The 20,414-nt window shown below is 45.1% G+C and overlaps 1 protein-coding gene across 1 annotated transcript in view; it reads left to right on the top strand.

The window, feature by feature from the left end:
* TTC6 (tetratricopeptide repeat domain 6) overlaps positions 1-20,414 on the top strand; it is a 158,791-nt gene that overhangs the window by 69,417 nt on the left and 68,960 nt on the right. The window contains exons 20-21 of the mRNA XM_040410990.1: positions 6,891-7,042; positions 10,522-10,653. Of these exons, the coding sequence (XP_040266924.1) occupies positions 6,891-7,042; positions 10,522-10,653 (284 nt within the window). The remainder of the gene's footprint in view (positions 1-6,890; positions 7,043-10,521; positions 10,654-20,414) is intronic.

Below are 20,414 nucleotides of genomic sequence, written 5' to 3'. Positions count from 1 at the left end.
GGAAAAGAAAAACGCAAGTGTGAAAGTACCCTTAGGCCTCTTTCACACTTGCGTTGTCCGGATCCGTCGTGTACTCCATTTGCCGGAAGTGCCCGCCGGATCCGTAACACCGCAAGTGAACTGAAAGCATTTGAAGACGGATCCGTCTTCAAAATGCGTTCAGTGTTACTATGGCACCCAGGACGCTATTAAAGTCCTGGTTGCCATAGTAGTAGTGGGGAGCGGGGGAGCAGTATACTTACCGTCCGTGCGGCTCCCGGGGCGCTCCAGAATGACGTCAGAGCGCCCCATGCGCATGGATAACGTGATCCATGTGATCACGTCATCCATGCGCGTGGGGCGCCCTGACGTCACTCTGAAGCGCCCCGGGAGCCGCATGGATGGTAAGTATACTGCTCCCCCGCTCCCCACTACACTTTACCATGGCAAACAGGACTTTAGCGTCCTGGCAGCCATGGTAACCATTCAGAAAAAGCTAAACGTCGGATCCGGTAATGCGCCGAAACGACGTTTAGCTTAAGGCCGGATCCGGATTAATGCCTTTCAATGGGCATTAATTCCGGATCCGGCCTTGCGGGAAGTGTTCAGGATTTTTGACCGGAGCAAAAAGCGCAGCATGCTGCAGTATTTTCTCCGGCCAAAAAACTTCCGTTCCGGAACTGAAGACATCCTGATGCATCCTGAACGGATTTCTCTCCATTCAGAATGCATGGGGATAAAACTGATCAGGATTCTTCTGGCATAGAGCCCCGACGACGGAACTCTATGCCGGAACAGAACAACGCAAGTGTGAAAGAGCCCTTAGTTGTCTTGCTGCACATTTGTTTGAATTACAAGGTGGCTCATGCAGGGCCATAGGATATGTCACACCATCAGATCTTCTGTATGCTGGATCACAAGGGGCTCTTTTTAAATCCCCACACAGAAACTACAGTGTGCACAAAATGTCATAAAATCAGTGGTATTAGTGAGATGACCTTTTTGGTGGCTTAAAGGGAATCTGTCACTGGGATTTTGGGTATAGAGCTGAGGACATGGGTTACTAGATGGCCGCTAGCACATCCGCAATACCCAGTCCCCATAGCTCTGTGTGTTTTTATTGTGTAAAAAAAATGATTTGATACATATGCAAATTAACCTGAGATGAGTCAGAGCTTGAAAAATGTGACTCTTCTCTGGTCACACAAGTAAAATATGACTCTTTTATGTTAATTTGCATTTGTATCAAATCATTTTTTTTACACAATAAAAGCACACAGAGCTATGGGGACTGGGTATTGCGGATGTGCTAGCGGCCATCTAGTAACCCATGTCCTCAGTTCTATACACAAAATCCCGGTGACAGGTTCCCTTTAACAAGCAAAATGTAGGGTCCACACAAGAAATGACCCCTGCTACCTTTATTTAAAGCAGTTCTTATACACCCAAAAAATCTAAAAGAAACCAGTATCCTCAGCTGAAGGAGATGCACCAAATTAATATTAAAGGGGTTATGCTAAGTTTATAAGTTATCCCCTATCCACAGGATAGGTGATAACTAGCTGATCACTGGGGATCCAACCCTGAGAACCTCGTTGATCATGAGAATGAGGGTCTTGTTTCCCTGTTCTGATAGAGTGGCAGGTCATGCTTGCGCACTGCCACTCAATTCATTCTCTATGGGAGCGCCACAGATAGCCAAGCGCTGTACTCAACTATCTCCCATAGATTATAAATGGAGCGACAGGAGGCATGCTTGAGCTGCTCCTCCATCAGAATAGGGGAATGAGACCCCGTTTTTGGGATCGGTGGGGTTCTTAGTAGTTGTGGGTAATGGATAACTTAGAAAAATGGCACACCCTTTAAAGAGTAATTTGACCAATTTTCTGGCAGTGCGTGTGCCAGAAAATCAAATCTGTGCCAGATATCAGCTGCGATATAATTTACGCCGGCATAAAATACAGTGAATTTGTCATCTAAGGAATGCCATGCCCCTTCCGCTATCTATTCTCACCACCATGTTTTTTACGCCATAAAAGTTGCTTAAAATTATAAATGATCCGAACTGCCTTGTATTTTTGGGTCGTGCTTTCCCAAAAAGAAGATGAACTAGGCTGGGTGAAGGGAGGTCATAATAAAACAGGGGTGGATCAAGCAAAGTCATAGAAGAACGTGAATATATCAAGGGAGGTCTTGGAAGAACATAGTTTGAACAAGGGAGGTAAACAAACAGGTTGGATCAAGGGGGGAAGTTATCAAAGAACATTGATGGATCAATAGAAGTTATTGAAGAACATAGCTGGATCAAGGGAGGTCATAGAAGAGCAGGTCTGAATCAAGGGAGGTTAGATAAGAATAGGACTGTATAAAGAGGGCTATAGGAGAACACTGCTAGATCATGGGAGAACATAGAAGAACAGGACTATTGTAACAGTGGCTGCTGTACACCGCTGTTCCCCCGCTGACCACTGTGGTCCAGGGCGCCGTGCTATGCGGTGATCCTTTTGTCTACCGCTGCAGTCCTGGGATCTGTTGCTGTACGTGCTGTGGTGCTGAGGATTCCGCTCCACGGGTTTCACTCAGCTCTGGCCACAGCATGCTTGCTGCTGGTATCTTGTTACACTGCCCTAAGGGCGGCACGCATCACTCCCTGGGCTGCATGGGTTGGGTCATGTGACCTCGCTGACCAACCCAGACTCTCCTGCAGGTACTAAAGTGGCTCAGCCCCCTTCCCAGATACCTCATTGTCAAGGTCCTTGTGTTTGCTAGCTCCTGATACTCACGTGTGCTCCTGACTTATACTTCGTTCCTGGATTCTGCTACTCATCTGATCCCTGCCTGCTTGCCTTGATTCTCCTGTTGCCGATCCGGATTGCCTGACCTGTTCCTGTGCCACCTGCCCTAACCTTTTGCCTGTCTGACTAGCCCTCTGCCTCATCCTTCGGTCCTGCACTATTGCTCCTGGTAACGACTCCGCCTGCCTGACTACTTTTGTACTTCTGTTACCTACTCAGGTACCTCCTGGTCCGCCTGGACCAGCTGCCTCGTGTGCCTACCCTCCTCAAGAGGTAGCGACCTGGTGTTCCCCTCTGAAAAGTCTATTCCCACCATCAGGGGTACTGTGAAGAATCGAGGGGTACACTTAGACGACGCCCTTAGAGAAGGTGGGACACGTGGCACAGCGGGTTCACATTTGCTGGTTCATGACAATTATATCAAGGAAAGTTATAGAAGAACACAGCTAGATCATGATAAGTGATAGAAGAACAAGACTAGATCAAAGGGGGTTATAGAAAAACACAGCTAGGTCACAGGACATCATAAAATAACAGAATAGGATCAATAGAGGTTGTAGAAGAACAGGACTAGATAAAGAAGGGTTGTAGGAAAACATAGCTGGGTCATGGTAGGTCATAAAAGAACAGGGCTAGGTCGAGGGAGTTTATAAAAGAACAGGGCTGGATCAAGTTTGGTCATAAAGCAACTAGGCCAAATGCAAGTTGATCAAGTTGATGAAAGGTCCTTGGACATACTGTTTGTGTGTACTCCCTGCCCAGTAACAGTGTAATTATCTACTATGCATGGTGTCGCCCAAGAATCTCCCAATGTCTGGTTGGGCATGTTGTGCTTTAGCATACCCGATGATTTGTTCCTCCAGAAGTAAGCAGTACTGGAAGTGTTATTGCAATAAACATGAACACTCACCTATTATGTTTTTTTAGATAGCATTGCAGAAAGATGGGACATCAAAGCTCCAAACAAAAAGACCCTAAAGTGGACCTTTTACTTCTCCTGACATGCCTGTTTTAATAGCTACATGCATTCCCCGTGTAATAATAATTTTGGAGCATCTGTTCTTATGGCTGTATGTTGTGCCATTCATTTATTATTTCTACTAGAAGTTATGAATTAATTGCTATCTGTCTGCAATAAGGGTACAGAGGGGTGGTAACTAGTTGGGGGGTGTACCTCCACAGACTCACTCTATCCAATCATTGCTGCCATTTTCAGACTGTGTAGCGAGACCCCCCCAACTGGTTAACACCCCCTTGTACCCTTACTGCAGACTACTAGCAATTCATTCATAACTTCTAGAAGGAATAATAAAGGAATGACAACACATAGAGCCCTAACACTAGATGCCCCAGAATTGTTATTACATGGGGAATGCATGTAGCTATTAAAACAGGCATGTCAGGAGAGGTGACAGGTCCTCTTTAACCGCCTCACGTCCGCCCATAGGATATAAACGTCCTATGGGTGGACGTCTATTTCTGACAGCACGTTTTAAAACGTCCTGTCAGAAATAGCAGCTGCACGCTAATCGTGCAGCTGCTGATCGGGTTGCCCGCTGTCAGTGACAGCAGGGCAACCCTAAGACAAGGCAGGGACAGTGCCCAGGTGTCCCTGCCTTCACGATCGCTGCAGACACAGCGCTCACCGAGCGCTGTGTCTGCAGAGAAGGAAGCGCTGTGCGCTTCCTGTTCCGGCCCGGCGGTCATGTGACCGCCGGGACCGGAGAGTGCAGGAGCTGTGTGAGGTCTCTCAGAGACCTCGATCAGCCCTGCTGTGAGGCTGTACAGCGCAGGATTGCTGCTGTACAGCCTCTATAGGGGTGCATTTGTCCTGTAACTGGGGCTACTATCTCAGCCCCAGTTACAGGAGAAATCAACTGTGAAAAAAAAAAGAAAAAGTGAAGCAAATGTCCCCCAGAGGTCTTGTATGACCTTATGGGGGACGAAAAGTGTAAAAAAAAATAAAAAAAATAAAGGGTTGAAAAAATCAAATAAAATAAAGTTTCACATGTAAAAAAAAAAAAAGTTCCCAAGTTAGGAATAAAAAAAAAAAATTAAAAATAGAAAAAATAAAGTAAAATAGACATATTTAGTATTGCCGTGTCCGTAAAAACCAGCTCTATAAAAATATCACATGACCTAACCCCTCGGATGAACACCGTAAAAAATAAATAAAAAAAACTGTGTCAAAACAAGCAATTTTTGTCACCTTGCATCACAAAAGGTGCAACACCAAGTGATCAAAAACGCGTATGTCCCACAAAATGGTACCAATAAAACCGTCACCTCATCCCGCAAAAAATGAGCCCCTACATAAGAAAATCTCTCAAAAAATAAAAAAACTATAGCTCTTAGAACATGGAGACACTAAAACATCATTTTTTTGGTTTCAAAAATGCTATTATTGTGTTAAAGTGAAACAAATAAAAAAAGTATACATATTAGGTATTGCCGCGTCCGTAAAAACCAGCTCTATAAAAATATCACATGAGCTAACCCCTCGGGTGAACACCGTAAAAAAAAAAAAAAAAAAAAACTGTGTCAAAACAAGCAATTTTTGTCACCTTGCATCACAAAAGGTGCAACACCAAGTGATCAAAAACGCGTATGTCCCACAAAATGGTACCAATAAAACCGTCACCTCATCCCGCAAAAAATGAGCCCCTACATAAGAAAATCTCTCAAAAAATAAAAAAACTATAGCTCTCAGAACATGGACACATTAAAACATAATTTTTTGGTTTCAAAAATGCTATTATTGTGTAAAACTTTAATAAATGAGAAAAAGTATACATATTAGGTATCGCCACGTCCGTAACAATCTGCTCTATAAAAATGTCACTTGACTGAACCCCTAAGGTGAACGCTGTAAAAATAAATAAATAGAAACTGTGCTAAAACAACCAATTTTTTGGTCACCTTGCCCCATAAAGTGTTATATTGAATGATCAAAAAATCATATGTACCCAAAAATAGTACTAATAAAACTGGCACCTTATCCCCTAGTTTCCAAAATGGGGTCACTTCTTGGGAGTTTCTACTGTAAGGGTGCATCAGGGGGCTTCAAATGGGACATGGCATCTAAAAACCATGTGGAGTTCCTTTCCTTCTGCGCCCTGCCGTGTGCCCATACAGCAGTTTACGACCACATGTGGGGTGTTTCTGTAAACCGCAGAATCTGGGTAATAAATATTGAGTTTTGTTTGGCTGTTAACCATCGATGTGTTAGAGAAAAAAATTGATTAAAATGGAAAATCTGCCAAAAAAGTGAAATGTAAAAATTTGATCTCCATTTTCCTTTAATTCTTGTGGAACGCCTAAAGGGTTAACAAAGTTTGTAAAATCGGTTTTGAATACCTTGAGGGGTGTAGTTTCTACAATGGGGTCATTTATGGGGGTATCCACTATGTAGGCCCCACAAAGTGACTTCAGACCTGAACTGGTCCTTATAAAGTGGGTTTTGGCAATTTTCTTAAAAATTTGAAGAATTGCTTCTAAACTTCTAAGCCTTCTAACGTCCTAAAAAAATAAAATGACATTTCCAAAATGATGCTAACATAAAGTAGACATATGGGGAATGTTAAATAATAAATATTTTATGAGGTATCACTTTCTGTTTTAAAAGCAGAGAAATTGAAATTTAGAAAATTGCGATTTTTTTTTTTAATTTTTGGGTAAATTTGGGATTTTTTCATAAATAAAGGTGAAATATTTTGACTCAAATTTATGACTATCATGAAGTACAATGTGTCACGAGAAAACAATCTCTGAATGACTTGGATAAATAAAGGCATTCCAAAGTTATTACCACATAAAGTGAGATATGTCAGTTTTGCAAAATTTGGCCTGGTCAGGAAGGGGGCAAAGGGCCCAGATGGGAAGTGGTTAATAAATGCTGCATAATAACTTCTTTTGCAAATATTAAAATGTTTGCATGTTTGGTGGCATGTTTAAAAATGTTTTCAAACTTTTATGTGCTGTTGCTCTTTCAGAGAGGATCCTTTTGTTCTCCCTATTGTCTTTCCCTGTGGAAGAGCCAAAAGTGATTGAATTACTTGCCAGCCTATGCCTGTGGATGAAGTGCCTTTCTTAATGGTTTCTAACGATTATTACCAGGTTCCTCACCAGTACAGCAAGCCCTTGTGCAGTCCTTCCACCAGCAGTACAACAGTGCCATAGACTGCTTGGTGTCTGCCATAAAGGATAAACCAGTTCCAGCTCTGATAGTCCTGTTGGGTAAAATTAAAATGAAGGCCAAGAAATACAAGGTAATGCTAAAATTTATGAAAAAAGATGTGCCAATCTTGTAAAATTTTGGTGAAAAATACTAAAAGTTCTAAGAGTCTTAGAAAGCACTGAATGTTAACCATGAATGTTTAATGACTACCATTCACACTAACGCCAGCTTCCCTGCTCCTGTACAAGGTACCAGTCCACTGTCACCAAACCAGTTTGTATCCTGGACTACAATAAACACATGGGAAGGGTGGATCTTTCAGATCAACTTCAGAAGCCCTACAGTGCCACACACACAAAAAACGAAAGTGTTGTACAAAAAGCTTGCCGTACACATTGTACAGATGGCAATGTGAAATGCGTATGTGCTATTTCAGTCTGCAGGCCACACAGGAACTTTCCTTCAGTTCCAAGAGGTGGTTATCAAGGCCCTAAGTTTTCAAACCCAGAACGGGGAGGGTCCCAGTACTTCTAGAAGTCATGGTGCCCATGTTGTACCAGGGCAACATTTTCCCGGTCAAGTCCCCCAGACAGCAAGGAAGGGAAGGACCCAAAAAAGATGCAGGGCGTGTTCCAAAAGGGGAATAAGGAAAGACACCATTTACCACTGCGAAATTTGCCCTGAAAAACCTGGCCTGTGCATGCAGGAGTGTTTCAGAATCAACCACTCATTTATGGAGTATTAATTAAATTTCATCCTTTATGCTCCCTGTAATATTTCCACTTTATATCTATGATTTAGTCCTCCTCGCTTGCATATCCACTTTCCAACAACCACTCCATATTCTTTTCTGTGAGACAACTGTTAGGTCAAAAGTACCCGTTCCACCCCTTAAAATATTCGTACGGGGGTGCTTTTTCCAAAATGGGGTCACTTCTTGGGGTTTTTCATTTCTGGGGACCTCAGAAATCTTTTTAATGCGACATGACACCTAAAATCCATGTCTGTTTATTCAGGCCTGCAAAAAACATATTTTGTACTTTGACTCTAGAGCCCTGCTGTGCGCCCATGCATCATTTCTTGAGCACATATGGGGTGTTGCCGCATTAGGGGGGAAATAGGTAACAAAATTTGGGGTGCATTTTGTCCTGTTACCCCTTTTGAAAGTGAAAAATGTGGGTGTAAAGCAACTTTTTCTGGAACAAATTGTAATTTTTTATTTTCACAGCCAAGCGTTTCCTTATTCTTTGAAACGCCTGATGGGTCAAAGTACTCACTACACACTTTGAAATATTCCTTGAGGGGGTGTAGTTTCCTGAATGGGGTAACTGTTTGGGGGTTTCCACTGTAGGGCCACCTCCGGGTGTCTTCATATGCGACATAGCTCCCAATTATCATTCCACTCTCCAAAAGCCATATGGTGCTCCTTCCACTCTGAAGCCTGCTGTGCGCCAATACATAATTTTTTGAGCACATATGGGGTGTTGCCATATTCAGGGGGAAATGGGTAACAAAATGTGGGGTGCACTTTGTCCTGTTAAACCCTTGTAAAAGTGAAAATTGTGGGTGTAAAGCAACTTTTTCTGGAAATTTTTTTAATCTTTCCTTTTCACAGCCAAGCGTTTCCTAATTCTGTGAAACGCCTGATAGGTCAAAGTGCTCACTACACACCTTGAAATATTCCTTGAGGGGTGTAGTTTCCGGAATGGGGTCACTTTTTGGGGATTTCCACTGTAGGGCCACTTCAGGGTGTCTTCATATGCGATATAGCCCCGTATTACCATTCCAGCTAAATCCACTCTCCAAAAGCCATATGGTGCTCCTTCCACTCTGAATCCTGCTGTGGACCCATACATCAGTTTTTGAGCACATATGGGGTGTTGCCGTATTTGGGGGGAAATGGGTAACAAAATGTGGGGTGCATTTTGTCCTGTTACCCCTTGTGAAAGTGAAAAATGTGGGTGTAAAGCAACTTTTTCTGGAAAAAAATTTTATTTCTAATTTTCACAGCCAAGCGTTTCCTAATTTTGTGAAACGCCTGATGGGTAAAAGTGCTCACTACACACCTTGAAATATTCCTTTAGGGGTGTAGTTTCCAGAATGGGATCACTTTTTGGTGGTTTCCACTGTAGGGCCATCTCAGGGTGTCTTCATGTGCGACATAGCTCCCAAATACCATTCCAGCTAAATTTGCTCTCCAAAAGCCATATGGTGCTCCTTTTCACTCTGAAACCTGCTGTGCGCCCATAGATCAGTTTTTGAACACACAGGGTGTTTCTGTAAACTCCAGATTCAGGGTAATAGATTTTGAGTTATGTTTGCCTGTTAACCCTTGTTGTGTTGCAGAAAAAATAGATAAAAATTTAAAATCTGCTAAAAAAAGTGCCATTTTCCCATTTTCCTTTAATTCTTGTGGGGCACCTAAAGGGTTAACAACATCTGCCAGCGCTGGCTGGGCTATTTCCGCCGGTCTCATAGAAATGAATGGGAGCGGGGGCCGCTCCCATTCACTTCTATAGGGAGTCGGCTTGGTGGTGGCCGGATCGGAGTCCTCCTGCCACCACCTTGCCGGGCTCCGTTCTCGATATAGGTGCGGGTCCCAGCGGTGGGACCCGCACCTATAAGACAATGGGGGCATATCCTAGCGATATGCCCCATTGTCCATGATGTAGGGAATAGTGCAGATCTGACCTACATCCACACCACTGTCCCTACCTCCTCGAACAAGCCGTCCTAAATGACGGCCCCCAACTGGGCATCATTCTCTGACCTAAGTGCGCAGGACCTACTTTAGGGGGACAGAAGGGGACCAGAGAATATAATCAGAACCAAGAAAGAAGCAAACACAGAGTAATATACCAAGCAGGGTCAAAACCAGGAGATAACACTAGAACCAGAATCAGCAGTCAGAGGTGAAGTCACTAACGGGCAGAAGGTCAGAACTCCAGGTATCCACATGAAACACCAACTAAGCGTGTGAGGCAAGAAGACCAAACACAGTCAATTGTGGCCTGTCCCGCAAACAGGACACATCGCCTTTTATGACCACATGATGCCGGCGTCAAGCATCCTTGCTCCCTGATAGACCGATCAGCCCCACTGTCAGCTGGTTGCCACAGTAATGTAGTCACACCTGTGGCACTGCATTAGAGTGGCCAGACTTACCGCAGGAGCGCAGATGAGTAAGTACCTAACACTATGCAGACCTATGTGTCTCCATGGTTACAGACTACAAACAAACCCTGACAATTGTGGGCCTCCTTGTTACCTACTGAATATAGGTTACTAAGAAATTGGGGACAGATGAAAAGGGCTGTTTGTAGAACACAACATGGTAGGAAATATTTATTGGATTCTATTTACAAAGTAGCTTTATGTTTCATGTGATGATTTTCATCTCTTTTGAATATGTTTATATCACAATTATATATTTTTACTATTGGAAATGTTAATTCATTTTGACATCAAGTGTGAAGGTCTGCCCTTTATTGCAGAGATTCTTACCTCAGGAAGAATCAAAAAAAAGTTTTTCTTCTTTGATAATTAAACATTGTTTTCCTCTCTTAATAGGAAGCGAGTGAAAGCTTCAGACAGGCACTTGACCTCCTGGACCAATTAGATGAGAGGTCACCCACCACTGACAAGGCCGACATCTTCTACCTGCTGGGCCTGTGCTACATGGAGCAATTTAAGTTTTTGCAGGTGAGTGGGTCTTAAAGGGAACCTTTTACCGGGATTTTGGGTATAGAGCTGAGGACATGGGTTGCTAGATGGTCGCTAGCACATCTGCAATACCCAGTCCCCATAGCTCTGTGTGCTTTTATTGTGTAAAAAAAAACAAAAACGGTTTGATACATATGCAAATCAACCTGAGATGTGTCCTGTCCCTGACTCATCTCACATACAGGACTCCTCTCAGGTTAATTTGCATATGTATCAAATAGTTTTTTTTACACAATAAAAGCACACAGAGCTATGGGGACTGGGTATTGCAGATGTGCTAGCGAACCATGTCCTCAGCTCTATACACAAAATCCCGGTGACAGGTTCCCTTTAAGACACCTTCTGCTTGTGCATTTCCAGTGTATAAAAAGCCTGTACTGTGGTTACGTAACTACTGAAGTCACACTTCTACTGTGAAGCATAGCGCTTATGTCTGTGCTGTTAATTTGGAACACATCAACAGTGCACACTTGAGTTGTTAAAAACCGGTCTCAAATTTTAACCTTTTCATTGTCAGTTTTTTAAGCAGATTCTTAGGTGTTGGGTTTACATGTATGCTAAGTAAAAAACTAAAAAACAAAAATAAGACTGCACGTCATATATAATTTCATCTTTATTTAAACGTAGTTAAAAATCTAATTACAATTAAAAACATGTACAAGCAGCATATGGACCAACATATCAGCTAGACCTCATAACACCCAGGACCCAATAAAGTGCATAGTGCAATATTACTATCTCTGGTGCCAATCGGCATCCGACATTGTATCGTTAGGGACTAGTCTTAATAAGCACCAAAAACACAGAAGTACACAATAAGTTACAAAATCCCAGAATAACACAATCCAATATTGTCATAAGATATACATACATTACAGGTACTGCTCTGACCCTTGGGAGATGACTGCACCCCGATGTACGTTTCGCCCAGCTTCTTCCTGGGAGTGTGTCATATCTCCATTTCCCCTCATTTTTATACCGCAAATAACCAGTCACATCAGAAAATACACATGTGCTTGCAAATTATATGTCTCCATAATATCTAAACTCCAATATGGCGCATGATCATTCCCGCCTGCCTCATTCAGATGGCGTTCAGGAACGGGCATATTCTTGTGAGATTTCACCTAATCACCAATCCGATTTCAAATAGTCAGTCACCTGACCTTGTCTCCCATCTTGTGAGACAGGGCGGGATCCTGATTCATGCACATACCTCATACCATAGGGCCTATTATCTTGCGATTCTTCAAGCAAGTTCGTTACACCGCCCATACCTCAGTACACCGGAGGTATGCTAAGGTTCAATGGCCTTTTATGACCAGATGGGACTCCATCACTGACTATTTTGGCTAACGTATCTGCACACACAGCTGTGTGGTACATAAAGTATGTAGAATATACTACATTGATTTCTACTGACATGGTCAAGGTTACTTTTCCTTTTCATCTTAATGTATCTTAATGGAGTACTTTTTCAACAGTTCATTGTGAATGGCGGTGGAGCTTTTATTTTTCTGTTGGTGAGCCTGTGTGATACAGCAGTAAATTGTATTTCAGCACCTTGGACAGCACATTAATAAATGTATTTAAAGCGAACCTTTCACCTGCATTTCACTTAATAAACTATCAAAAGAAGCTTATAGATCATCCTCATTGTGTTAGCACACGGTCTTTTCCCGCTTTTCTGTGATGTATATGCATGAAAAAATCACCTTATAAAGTACTCTTCTCCAGCTCCACAAGTCACGATAGAAGTCAAGGGGGTAGCCCTTCCCTCACTCCAGGCTGTAACTCCCCTGCCCTAACCCCGCCTCTATGCAGTCTAATTGACACCCGGCTCAGTCGCCGGGACCGCGCTTGTACAGGCGGCGCATGCGCCGTCGGACTCAAGCGCGATCCTGTAACTGAATCGCGCATGCGCCGTCCCCAATGCCTGTCTGTCTTCAAGATAGCCATCTAATTAAATCTGGGTTTGTCACATGTGTATATCTATGTATAGATAGATAGCCCCATGAAATATGCGGAGTTTTTGACATATAATACCTGCTGAATATGATAACAATGCTCCAGAGGATCACTGGCTTGCGATCTGCGGCAAGTCAACAGTGATCACGTGGACGCATGGAGCGTGAAGATCGGGGGGCGCGCGCGCGTGAGGAAGAGAAGACAGGCAGGCATCGGGGACGGCGCTTGCGCGATTCAGTTAAGGATCGCGCTTGAGTCCGACGGCGCATGCGCCGCCTGTACAAGCGCGGTCCCGGCGACTGAGCCGGGTGTCAATTAGACTGCATAGAGGCGGGGTTAGGGCAGGGGAGTTACAGCCTGGAGTGAGGGAAGGGCGACCCCCTTGACTTCTACCGTGACTTGTGGAGCTGGAGAAGAGTACTTTATAAGGTGATTTTTTCATGCATATACATGGCAGAAAAGCGGGACAAGACCGTATGATAACACAATGAGGATGATCTATAAGCTACTTTTGATAGTTTATTAAGTGAAATGCAGGGGAAAGGTTCGCTTTAAAGAGGACCTTTCACCACTCTTGACATGTCTGTTTTAATAGCTTCATGCATTCCCCACGTACTAACAATTTTGGAGCATCTATTCTTATGTCTGTATGTTGTCCCATTCCTATATTATTTCTACTAGAAGTTATGAACAATTGCTGTCTGCTGGTAAACACCCCCAACTGGTTACCTCCCCCTTACTGAAAGCTACTAGCAATTCATTTATAACTTCTAGTAGAAATAATAAAGGAATGGCACAGACATAAGAATAGATGCTCCAGAATTGTTATTATATGGGAAACGCACGTAGCTATTGTAAGAAGATACAAGGAATCCTCGTGGATGATAGGTACGTTTCACCGAGGTTCCTGGCCTCAGTGGAGTAAGACACGGTTTTTATGTGTCAGCAGCAGTTGCTGTCTGACACCTTAATACTTAGTATGGCTGTGCAGCTGATCCGGGACGGCTCTTACTGGGAGTAGTCAAAGTGCTGGGTGGGTGACTACTCCCCATGTTCCAGGCCGGGTTTTGCAAGCATAAAAACCAGCCAGCACTGACAGGTGAGAGGGATTACCTCAGTCTGACAGTGGAGCTCAGGAGGTGTGTGCTGAGATCTGAGGCTTGTGCCGTGCTGGAGGGCTGAGACCTGTCTGTAGGGGAAACGGGCCCCCTAAAAGCTTGCTATGGACTGCTGGAGGCAGAACTACCAACAAGGTGATTTTGGCTATGTGGACTTTCCATTGTGTGTGAACTAACACCAAGACTGCAAAGTGATGCTTTGTTTTTGCTTTATGTGTGAATAAACATGGAACTTTGATTTAAGAACTGGTAATTTGCCTCTGTACCGAGTCCGCACACCCTGTCTACCAGAGTAAATCCCCACACTATTAAAACAGACATATCAGGAGTGGTGAAAGGTCCTCTTTAAAGAGAAGCTGTCACCAGAAAATGCAGTATAATCTGCAGGCAGCATGTTAGAGCAGTAGAAGCTGAGCAGATTGGTATATGGATTTTTGGGAAAAGATTCAGTAAAGGCTTGTTCACATCTGTGTTTGAGGCTTCATTCAGGGCTTCTGTTGCAGATTGTGTCAAAAACACCAGACAAAAAAGTCCTGTTGGGTGAAAAAACAGGATGCTGAACGGAGTCCGTTTTAGTCAGTGAAGTCAGTTCAGCTCTGTTGTCTTGGCTTTTCCACAATTTTTACTGTTCTGCTCCTTTAACAGTGATGTAAAAGAGCCCTAAAACTTGTATTTTATATCTATACCTTTTATATCTCTGCTTTTTTTAACTTAACACCATTGGCAGGAACACCTGTCAGTACACAGGGAAGGTGTGTATATAGAGATAGCTGTCACTCACTCATAGCACCTCCCCTGTGTACTGATCGCTGTTCACGGGGATGGTCTTAAAGGAGTTGTCTCACTTCAGCATATGTCCTTTATGATATAATTAAAACAAGGCACTTACTAATGTATTGTTATGATCCTATTGCCTCCTTTGCTGGCTCGATTTATTTTTCCATCTCGTAATACACTGCTCATTTCGAGGGATTATGACCACCCTTCAATTCAGCAGTGGTGGCATGCTTGCACCCTATAAGAACTGGTAATTTGCCTGTGTACTGCGTCTGCACACCCTGTCTACCAGAGCGAATCCCTACAATTGGTGGAGGAAGCAGCTGGCGTGAACGTCGATGGTTTTTGGGTTCTGCATTTTTCTAGGCACGGTTGTATGTCGTACATTAAACCAGCTGTATTACAACCAGTGCCCCACGACAAAATGGAGGTTGTTGTGAAGGCCCTCATGGAGGCTAATCTGCAGCAGCAAGAGACAAACCTGCACCAATACAAGGCTAATAATCAGCAGCAGGAGACCAACCAGTTGCTGCTAAAACATGTAGTGGCTTTTCAGACAGCAGGAGCAACCCCGAACGTCCGCGATGCCCGGAAAGCAGTCTGTGTCGCGATTCCTAAGATGACCCCCGCAGATGACATCGAAACCTACCTGGCGATGTACAAGAAAGTGGCCATCAGGGAGAAGCTACCCCGAGACCAGTGGGCTGAGGTCGTCGCTCCTTTCCTGGCATCCGATTCCCAGCGAGTGACCACCAAAAAGTAAAGGGTGAGATTTTGGCAAGACTGGGGGTGAATGTGTTGGTCCGGGCCCTGCGGGTACATCAGTGGGGGTTTAAGCTGGCAGAGCCTGCGAGATCCCAATATTATGACTTATTCCACCTCTTGCAAAAGTGGCTACAGCCTGATGTGCTGAGTCCCACGGCTATGCTGGATAGGCTATTGGCTAATATGTTCTGGAGGGCTCTGCCACCCCCTCTCCAGCACTGGATCAGCCAGGTGTCTACTGGCAATGCCCTGGAAATGGTGGACCTGGTGGAGCGCTATGAGGCTACTAAGAATCTTACGGGGGCTCTTTTGGCAGTCAAACCCCGTAAATCTCCATCCCAGACCCGGCGACTTTACCAACCAAACCCACCCGGGATGTTCCCCTACGAACCTGGCTCCGATAGTCTGCTGGCGGTGTCAGGAACCTGGCCATGTAAGAGCTAACTGTCCACATCAGGTGGAACCCATGGATACTAACTATGGCTACTGTCAGCAAACAGCAAACTAAGCTGCAAAAACCAGTGTCAGGCAGCTGCTGCCAAGGCCAATAAGATAATGGGTTGCATCAAAAGGGGCATAGATGCCCGTGATAAGAACATAGTCCTACCACTTTACAAATCGCTAGTCGTACCACACATGGAGTACTGTGTACAGTTCTGGGCTCCTGTGAACAAGGCAGACATAGCAGAGCTGGAGAGGGTCCAGAGGAGGGCAACTAAAGTAATAACTGGAATGGGGCAACTACAGTACCCTGAAAGATTATCAAAATTAGGGTTATTCACTTTAGAATAAAGACGACTGAGGGGAGATCTAATGACTATGTATAAATATATCAGGGGTCAGTACAGAGATCTATCCCATCATCTATTTATCCCCAGGACTGTGACTGTAACGAGGGGACATCCTCTGCGTCTGGAGGAAAGAAGGTTTGTACACAAACATAGAAGAGGATTCTTTACGGTAAGAGCAGTGAGACTATGGAACTCTCTGCCTGAGGAGGTGGTGATGGTGAATTCACTAAAAGAGTTCAAGAGGGGCCTGGATGTATTTCTGGAGTGTAATAATATTACAGGCTATAGCTACTAGAGAGGGGTCGTTGATCCAGGGACTTATTTTGATTGCCTGATTGGAGTCGAGAAGGAATTTTTTATTCCCCTAAAGTGGGGAAAATCGGCTTCTACCTCAGTTTTTTTTTTTGCCTTCCTCTGGATCAACTTGCGGGACGACAGGCCGAACTGGATGGACAAATGTATTTTTTCGGCCTTATGTACTATGTTACTATGTTATGTCAGTCGTTATATGCCAGGAAGCTGTGTGCAGCAGGTACCCCAGAAACTCTAAACCACTTGTGCCAGGTGGAAGTGGGAGACACTTTAGCAGAGGCTCTGCTGGACTCAGGGAGTCTGGTGTCCCTAGTAAGGGTTCCCCTGGTACGGTCCACAGAGTATACTGGCCAGAAAGTCGGGATCATGTGCATCCATGGAGACTTAAAAGACTATCCGACTGCCCTGGTGTCTCTAACTACAGGGGCTGGCAGGTGGACTCGCGAAGTGGCAGTTGCCACAAATTTACACTACGAACTTATAATAGGGAGAAACTACCCGGGCTTCCCGGCACTGTGGCCTGCTACGAGAGTGACTGATACCTATGAGACGGGTAACCCCAGCAGAGTGGCCTGGCTCCAGGGGGAGACCAGAACACTGGGAACCCTAGGCCAAAGGGCCAGCGGTAGGGTTGACCGCCACTTTGGTGAAAGAGGGGGGGACAACCCCACTGAATGTAATGGTGGGAGACTTGCCGCCAGGGCCTGAGCTGGCTGACCTTAATGTCTCGGGATAATTTTTGTACTGCACAACACCGAGACCTAACCCTATCCCGAGCTTGGGGAAATGTATTTATAGTAGATGGTGAACCACAACAACCAGGGGCAGAGTCGGTGTTTCCCCGTTCTGTGGTTCATCAGGATATGTTGTATCGGGTAAACCAACTGCGGGGTGAACATATTGAACAGTTAGTGGTGCCTCAGGCTTATCGCAAACTTGTGTTAGAGTTAGCCCGCCAACAGGTTCTCGGGGGGCATCTGGGAATTCAGAAAACACAGGACCGGATACTACAACGGTTTTACTGGCCCAGTGTGTTTAGAGAGGTGGATGAATTCTGTAAGTCTTGCCCGACCTGCCAGGCAACTAGCCCCCAGCACCTGTTCCGCAGTCCCTTGGTACCTCTCCCGAACATCGAGGTACCGTTTGAGCAAATTGCAATGACCTCATAGGCCCAGTACCGAAGTCCGCTAGAGGACACAAACACATCCTGGTCGTCCTAGATTACGCCACTCGGTACCCGGAGGCGGTGCCACTGCGACATACATCGGCTGACTGACCAGGGGACCCCTTTTATGTCTAAGGTCATGAGGGAGCTCTGTAAGTTGCTGCATATCAAACAGTTACGGACGTCCGTTTACCATCCGCAAATGGGCGGTCTGGTTGAAAGGTTTAAAAAAACATTAAAAACCATGTTAAAATGGTGGTGTCTAAAGATGGGAAAGACTGGGACCTTCTTCTGCCCTATCTCATGTTCGCTGTACAAGAGGTGCCCAGGCCTCTACAGGGTTCTCGCCCTTCAAATTGCTATATGGCAGACATCCTCCTGGTTTGTTGGATGTAGCCACTCCGTATAAGTGTCCTTGAGTATGTTACCAAGATGCAACAGCGGATAGAGACCATTTTGCCTCTTGTCAGGGAGCATATGGAGGCCGCTCAGCGAGCCCAGAGTCTGATCTATAATCGGCAGGCTCGGGTCCGGATCTTTAACCCAGGTGATCGGGTTTTGGTTCTGGTGCTGACCGTGGACAGTAAGTTCCTGGCCAGGTGGCAGGGGCTCTACGAGGTACTTAAAAAAGTTGGAGAAGTAAATTACAAGGTGCACCAGCCAGGGAGGCGAAAGCCGGAAGAGGTGTACCATGTGAATCTACTCAAATCGTGGAAAGATAGGGAAACCTGTACTAAAGACAGCCCGCTGCCAGGTTTTCTAGGGAAAGCGGTTTCGGCCCCTCTGTGAAGCAAGGGAAGTGGCTGCCTCAGTAAGAATAGCTGACAGCCTCTCCTCTAAACAAGCTCATGAGACCAGGGAGTTTATTAGCCAGAACACGGATGTGTTCTCGGACCTCCTCTGATGCACTTCCACAATCCAGCATGACATTGTCACTGAGCCTCAGGCGAAAGTCCGGTTAAAACCATACTGGGTACCCGAGGCTCGGCGACAAGCCATCTTGGAGGAAATGCAACTAATGCTGCAACCAGACGTCATAGAGGAGTCTAAAAGTGAGTGGGCCAGCCCTAAAGTTTTGATGCCCAAACCGGACTGAACGTTACGATTTTGTAACGACTTTAGAAAATTTACCGAGATTTGTAAGTTCGATGCATATTCCATGCCCCGAGTCGACAAGCTAATTGAAAGGTTAGGACAAGCCTGATATTTTTCAGTTTTGGACCTCAAGAAAGGGTATTGGCAGGTGCCCTTAACAGAGGCTGCTAAAGAGAAAACTGCCTTCATCACACCGGAGGGGCTATATCAGTACAAAGTGTTACCCTTTGGTTTGTATGGCGCCCCCGCCACCTTTCAAAGGCTAATGGATATTGTACTTCGTCCACATCGTCGGTACGCTTCGGCGTACCTGGACGATATCGTCATCCACAGTGCTGACTGGGAAAGTCACCTATCCAAATTACAGGCTGTAGTGGACTCCCTTAGGAAGGCTGGGCTAACCACTAACCCCAAAAAATGCGTGACAGGGTTAGAGGAGACTAAATACCTGGGGTATGTCATTGGGCGTGGAGTTATCAAACCACAAGTGAACAAAATAGAGGCGATTTGGAATTTGCCCCGACCTGTCACCACTAGGCAAGTACAGTCATTCCTGGGAATTGTGGGCTATTATATGAGGTTTGTTCCCCACTTTGCTACAGTGGCCGCGCCATTGACAGGGCTCTTGAAGGGACGCAGGTCGGTGATGGTTCGCAGGGATGATCAGGCGGAAGAAGCTTTCTCCGCTTTGAAGTCAGCCCTGTGTGGCTCCCCGGTTTTGGTGACACCTGACTTCAAGCGGGAATTCATAGCACAGACGGACGCCTCCGAAGTAGGCCTCGGTGCTGTTGACGGGGAGGAGCATCCCATTGTCTTCCTAAGCCTCAAGCTTACCCCAGCCGAAACCAGGTACAGTATAGTGGAGAGAGAGTGCCTGGCTATCAAGTGGGCACTCGAGTCTCTCCGCTACTATTTGTTGGGGAGAAACTTCTGCCTGGTGACTGACCACTCCCATCTCAAGTGGATGAGCCAGGCCAAAAAGAGAAATGCCCGAGTCACCAGGTGGTTCCTGTCCTTACAGAACTTTAAAGGGAACCTGTCATGTGGATATTTGATTATAATCTAACTAATTATATACAATCATTAACTACTAAAAAGTGCCTTAGATGTATTCACTTACTTGTGTGACAGATGTTTACCTCATAATATACACACAAAGATGCCGCATGCTAATGAGCTGATTGGAGTCCAGCGTGATGTCATTGAGTCCAGCGTATATTTAATTGAGAGCTATAGCCACTCCCCTGCCCACTTGCTGCTGATTCCTATGGAAACAAACTGTCATTCAGCAGCAGGTGGGCGGGGAGAGTCAGGAGCTCATGGATATTCAGGACTCATCATTATCAGCTGGAGCTTTAATGTTGGCAGATTGACTGGGTCAAATAAAGAAAGTGACCCAGCATTGTGCTAAGAGAATCAGTCACTTATTTATGTTGCCCTTTGTTAGGACACCATAAAACTGGTGACAGGTTCCCTTTAAGTTCTCCGTAGAACACAGGGCAGGCTGCTTGCAGGGTAACGCGGATGCCCTGTCCCGAGTGCACTGTCTGGCATGTGTTCACCCCCTCAGGGTTGACCAAAGGGGGGAGGTATGTAAGAAGGTACAAGGAATCATCGTGGATGATAGGTACGTGTCACCGAGGTTCCTGGCCTCGTGGAGTAAGAGCCAATTTTTATGTGTCAGCAGCAGTTGCTGTTTGACACCTTAATACTTAGTATGGCTGTGCAGCTGATCCGGGACGGCTCTTA

Source organism: Bufo bufo, chromosome 11 (assembly GCF_905171765.1).
Source record: "Bufo bufo chromosome 11, aBufBuf1.1, whole genome shotgun sequence".
NCBI lineage: Eukaryota > Metazoa > Chordata > Amphibia > Anura > Bufonidae > Bufo > Bufo bufo.
The sequence above is the reverse complement of the archived record's forward strand: the minus strand, read 5'-3'. Positions and strand labels throughout refer to the sequence as shown.